This window comes from Cupressus sempervirens, chromosome 11, assembly GCF_028749045.1.
Source record: "Cupressus sempervirens isolate cs-2001-9-10 chromosome 11, ASM2874904v1, whole genome shotgun sequence".
Taxonomy (NCBI): Eukaryota; Viridiplantae; Streptophyta; class Pinopsida; order Cupressales; family Cupressaceae; genus Cupressus; species Cupressus sempervirens.
In genome coordinates this window covers 324871795-324878027 of record NC_143128.1, presented here as the reverse complement: position 1 = coordinate 324878027, position 6233 = coordinate 324871795, and the positions used below count along the sequence as shown (strand labels likewise).

Below are 6233 nucleotides of genomic sequence, written 5' to 3'. Positions count from 1 at the left end.
ATTAATGAATTTATTTATTTATTTTTTCTATCACATTTCTCTGTTAAAATATTGGTCTATTTTTTATCAACATTCAGATTTTTTCTTATTTGCAAATAGATCAATTAATTACAATATATAGAAAAAATGTGTACAAAGATTAGATAAAATATTTACAAGAGGGTGATCAACTATTAGACCCCCTCAGCTACTAGTTCCTCCCCCCTAAATACAAGAAAATTATTCCTTTCAATTCAAAACTCTTTTTACAAGTATGACTTCAGTAAGTACAATCACACTATTGAACCCTCTCAACCATTGGGGTTCTTTTTCCCTTTTGTATGAAGCATGAAACGATAGAAAACTCATCAATTGTACAATGCTCTTCTTCCCGTGTTAAGGAGTTTGTTTCCGCAGGTAAAAGAGTCTTTGCAGCATAATAGCTGTAAGAACATTAGTTTCCTGTGGGCATTGTGACGACTATAGCTTCTAGTTTAGTTTCAGCATTGCGAGTACTACTTTCAGCACATTAAATGAATGATTGACCCTAACAAAACTTGGAATTCAAAATATTGCTTCTTACTCACCCATTTCCCATCATGGGTAGTAAATGCTGCTGCAGTACACCAACCATGGTTTTCAAAGATGTGGGTCAAAAGTGTCAGAAACCCGGGTGAGGTTTTCGAGGCATTAAAGCAAAGGAAAGAAAACAGCTCTTGTTTGTTGGGATGATCAGTTATGGTGAAGTGGGTTATATGGAGCCCTGGCGTAGAGCCGGCGGTTCCTTTTCTCCAGAAAGCGTTGCAGAGAATTCTTTCGACTGATTGGAAGATCTGCTGTATCAACAGTGACAATTACAAGTCATTCGTTTGGCCGTTAAATAATTTACTTTTCTTGAATCAGAAACATTGGTTACCGAACACTCATTTAAAAATGTGGTGAATAACAATTTGTTTTTGAAATATTGTGTTTGTTTTTAGTATCAATCTTTTAGATCACACTGTGATCTAAACTTCTATCACATTCGGAAGATGGAGTGTGATCTGAAATTCTGAGTGTGATCCGAAATGATTTGATGCTAAAAACAAATACTATAAATCTGAATGGGATCTGAAACATGGATGCTCAAAACAAACACAATCCAATCTAGAAACAAATGGATCGCAGAAATCTAATAATACTGAAAATGCTGTGATAAAAATTGAAAGCATCCATTTACCTGCTTTCAGATTGAAGATGGGTCTTTTCTCAGTGTCACGGACTGTTGAGGAAGATGGAGTGGGACATATTTGTGATGGAGATGGCTTGGAATTGACTGGTGTTGATGGGGCAAATGATGTGGGAGTACTGACTGTGGATGCCTGTTTGTTGTTTCCACCATTGCTGGCTAGCTTCATTATGGCTTTCGCCTGCTAATCACACATACCATTCATGTTGAGTGTAACAGTCTGACAGTTTTTAATTACTGATAATAATGGCAAAAATGTATATCTTTCACACAAATCGTGTCTATTAGTTACCATGTCTGTTGAAACATTGTAAACATTCACTGTTCCCCCATAGAAAATGGTGAGTTGTCCTGGTTCTTGCTGACGTTTGCTCTCTGTGGGGGCCCTTCAAATTAAGGCAGTGAAACAAGTCAGAAATGGATGTTGGATCTTAAAAACCTCATTAAATAAGTCAATCAGATTTTTACAATTCATATTGATGTTATTTTTCTTTTTCGGATTGATTATGTAACAGGTTTTAGCATCAAGGTTTCAGATCATACTACATGATTCATCATCAGAATACACAAGAGCAGAAGAATTGATAGATCGTGTAATATGGTTGGAAACTTTGATGCTAAAACCTATTACACAATTGATCCAAGAAAGATAAAATAACATCATTATAAAACTTTCATTTCCTTTCAATATATTAACTATTTTGAATAGTCATCTTAAAAAAGGTAATGAACTTCTTGCTATACGGAGATTCTTCCTTGGGAAAAAAAAATCCATCACATATAAGATTTGTGATATATCACAAATATATACAAACAGCAACATAAACTGAGTGAAACAATACTACATTGCGAATTAGTGTGCTGACTACTCTGGTTGATGGATCATAATGTGGATCTCTCTTCTTACTATCTTATTCTGGTAAATATTGATAGAAAACAAATTCACAATCAAAATTTAAAAAATATTAGCTAATAATATAGCCTGAGATTAACATCAAGTTGTTAATCAAATGTCTAAAATGCTCCAACAAACCAAAGATTAACATCAAGTTGTTAATCAAATGTCTAAAATGCTCCAACAAACCAAAGATTAACATCAAGTTGTTGAATCATTCCTTCAGCGGTTCAACCAAGGGCATCAAACGATTAAGAACACCATCTTAATTTAAAATTGAAGAGCGTTGATGTACAATACGGTGTACCATAACAATACTGACAAAGCCAAACTGGAATGTCCATAAAAAGACTGACAGAGAAAATAAACTAGTAAAACTACATATGTTCGCAGCGTATTGTTTTACAGGACATACCTTTATGCAGCACGTTGAATATATTGTTCAGCGGAATATTAAATGTGGGTACAACTGGGCTTTTACTTTCAACACGGGAAATGTCTCCGTCCTGCTCACCAGAACGTGAACAATTAAAAAATACCTTAAGGGTTCATTATTTCACCGACTGTAAATGTTCTCTATAGCAACTGTGATATCCGGTCTCTATTTTTTGGTCAGACTTCCATGAATGCTTGATTCCAGACTTCTTAGCGGGAAAGATCTAGTTGCTGCTGGGATTTATGCTTGATATGGTATCCGATTAATGTTTGATATGGTATCCTTATAGATCTATTATTAATTTTTAATAAGTTTGAAAAAATGATAACACATGTACTAATTATTGATGACACATATCTTAATAGTTGATCATTTTCTACCTTACTTGGTTGCTGATTGGTCTGTTTGTGCAAAAAGTACTATTTCTTTTGGTGGGTAGCTATTGAGGGGGTGAACACAACCCGTCTAAACAATTTGAAATAGTACTTTTTGACCACTCCGCACTCTAGGACTTCTACTTCTACAAAGAGCTCAGCAAACCTTAGCTTTTAAGCTCTTCAGTCACATACCGAAGTTCACCTAAAAAATCAGCAAATTTCGACATAAGAATTAAGAATTCTAGATGCCCAAAATTAACCCGAACAGCTACTAAATCTCTATATAATTTTTTTCTTTTTATTTTTTTTTAAAGCCATCTTTCTTTTTTCAATTTTTTTCAACAATTACCGAAGCCATTTTTTATCCGTCCAAATTATTTTTTCCTTTCTGTTCTTGAAGCCGATCTTTTCCCTTTTCTTTTTCAACAATTACCGAAGCCATTTTTTCCTCTCCCATTAATGCAGAAGTCGTATAAATCCCAAAAAGATTCTCGGTTGAAATTATTGAACTCTCTAATGGGTCTATAGTATGAATGATTTAAAAACATCCGTATAACAACGCAGAAGTCACATAAATTCCCATAAAAATCTCAGTTACATTTATTTTTCACCATTCAAATAATGGATCATATAGGTAGCATAATTTGAAAACATTGGTATAAAATATACCTGAAGCCATTAACGGTTGAAGGAGAAGCTCCTCCCCAGTTAAGAAAGGGGAATCCACTAGAAGGGCTTTTCTGCAACGACTTTAACTGGTGGTGAGGTGTATTTGGGGTAGCAGGGAAGAAATTCAAAGAATGCGAGGAGGGCATGAGAGAAAATTCCAAACTGGGCACTTGGGTTCCTCGCCTGCTACTCAAAACGGGAGCTGAAACAAATGCGTGGATCATCTTTTCATCCAATTTATTGCTCTGGTCCATTTCCTGCATCCACCCAAAAAATAAAACCTCAATCATCCTTAAAAACTTCATTAGGTAAATGGACAAACATTCTAGATACAAAATTTCAATCGGTTACATAGATTTAAAATCACAATACAAGCACAGTTCAAACATCCCAAAAAAAACTCTATTGGGTAAATAGACAAACATTCTGACATGAGTTTCAATCCATCATAAAATTTGATCATTCCAGTACAAACGCATTTCAAACATACCAAAATTTCTTACCGGGCAAATGAACAAACATGCAAATCCACTTTACAATCTGTCACAAAAATTTATCTCATCCCAATACAAACACAGTTCAAACATCCCAAAAACCTTATGCGTAAATGGACAAACATTCTGATAAAATTTTCAATCCGTCACAAAAATTTATCATCCCTATACAAACACGACAGTTCGAACATCCCAAAAAGCTTGTGAGCAAATGGACAAACATTCTCATAAGTATTTCAATCTGTATCACAAATTGATCATCCCAGTTCAACCATCCCAAAAACCTTACAGAATAAATGCACAAACATTCTGATATAATTTTCTCAGTCACATAAATTGGTCATACCAATACAAACACATTTCAAACATCCCAAAAACTATATTGCGCAAATGGAAAAAACAATCTGCTAAAGTTTTCGATCTGTCACATAAGTTTGTCATCCCAATACAAAAAGCCCTATACAAACATGAGAGTTGAAACATCCCAAAAACCTTAGTAGCAAATGGACAAACATTCTGATAAGTTTTTTAATCTGTGTCTCAAATTGATCATCCCAATTCAAACATCCCAAAATCCTTACAGAATAAATGCACATACATTCTGATATAATTTTCTCTGTCGCATAAATTGATCATACAAATACAAACACATTTCAAACATCCCAAAAACTATATTGCACAAATGAACAAACAATCTGCTAAAATTTTCAATCCGTCACATAAGTTTGTCATCCCAAAACAAAAAGCCCTACCGGACATGAATTATCCTTCAGTAGCTCGGTGAAGCTCATGGCAGAAATCACATCCTCTTCAAGCCTACTTTTGCTGGGTCCTGCCTCTTCAGAAGCACTCTCTGGTCTATTCATAATGCCCACTACTCTCTCTGAATCTGCCATTAAATTACAGCAGTTAGAACATGAAAGTATTGCATAACTTCTCCATCCGCCATTACATTACAGCGGTTAGAACAAGAAAATCTTGTATAACTTCTCCATCCGCCATTACATTACAACAGTTAGAACCTGAAAATCTTGTATAACTTCTACATAACCTCTTCTATGTAGCTAAAAGAAGAAATTGAAAATACCTTCTTCATTCATCTTTCCACCGCCATTTTCATCCAAATCTGATAGTGGTCGTTTTCCCTTGGCTGTTTCCAAAGATTCCATGATCAGCGCTGCCGAAGAATCAGTTGGGGTAGCTGAAGCAAAGTGTGAGATTGATGTATGTGAATAGGGAATGAAGGCAGGGGGAGAAAGGTAACCACCACCTCCAACTAACGGCGTAAAAAAGGAGGATAACGTGCTAAAATTAATAGGCTTTTTTTTATTAATTTGGCATGTGATGTTTTGATCCTGAGGATTTGGTTTTACTGCCTGTGAAGCGCAGGACATTTCTGAGGGATTTGTCAAAAGTGCAACCCACTTTTATAATTAGAGGAGGAATATACACGTTATCTTTGTCGCCCGCGTACGCTATGCGACCACTGCGTTTTCTCCTTTTTCTTGATCTTCTGCCATTAGTCAAAAGCAAAAACATCGCTTGAAAGAAAGAGTAATTTTTTGATATCTCATTTCACATGATTTCTTGCTATAGAGTTAAAAGAGTTTATAATCATTAGGACTATACTATACATAAGTTTTATTGGTATATTCATATGTCATTTCACATGATATCTTATTATACATAAGGGCCCGTTTGGTGAGCAGAATAGGAATACGTATTCTGGAATAGAACGTATTCCTGTTCTCCGTTTGGTTCAGCCAATATTTGATGGGAATTCGCGGACCCAAAAATTTATGTTTTTTAAAATTAAAAAAATGGAATAAGAATACGTATTCCAATACCACCTATTTTGGTGGAATTGCAAAACACCATTTTTGGGCCAAAAATGGAATGCGTATTCCATTTTTGCTTCGTATTCCAATCCCGTTTTGGTGCATCTAAACAAGGAATTCAAACTTTTTGGAATACGTATTCCTATTCCACTCACCAAACGGGCCCTAAGTGTTATTGCTATATTCATATGTCATTTGACATGATTTCTTACTATACATAAGTTATATTGATGTATTCATATGTCAGTTTCACATGATTACTTACTATACATAAGTTTTATTGGTATATTCACATGTCATTTCACATGATTCCTTAT

The 6233-nt window shown here is 34.9% G+C and overlaps 1 protein-coding gene across 1 annotated transcript; it reads right to left on the bottom strand.

The window, feature by feature from the left end:
- Positions 1-209: 209 nt before the first annotated feature.
- Positions 210-5472, bottom strand: LOC149529417 (uncharacterized). The gene is made up of 6 exons (XM_089808147.1): positions 5166-5472; positions 4831-4967; positions 3585-3841; positions 1500-1593; positions 1199-1388; positions 210-815 (listed from the first exon to the last, which is right to left on the bottom strand). Exons 1-6 carry the CDS (start codon positions 5470-5472, stop codon positions 712-714), a joined length of 1089 nt encoding a protein of 362 aa, XP_089664273.1. The 3' UTR covers positions 210-711.
- Positions 5473-6233: the final 761 nt, after the last annotated feature.

Coding starts and splice junctions, on each gene's coding strand:
- LOC149529417 (XM_089808147.1), bottom strand. CDS start 5,472: ATGTCCTGCGCTTCACAGGCAGTAAAACCAAATCCTCAGGATCAAAAC. Junction 4,968..5,165: donor TGGAAAGATGAATGAAGAAG/GTATTTTCAATT, acceptor ATTTAATGGCAG/ATTCAGAGAGAGTAGTGGGC. Junction 1,389..1,499: donor ACAATGTTTCAACAGACATG/GTAACTAATAGA, acceptor TGTGATTAGCAG/GCGAAAGCCATAATGAAGCT.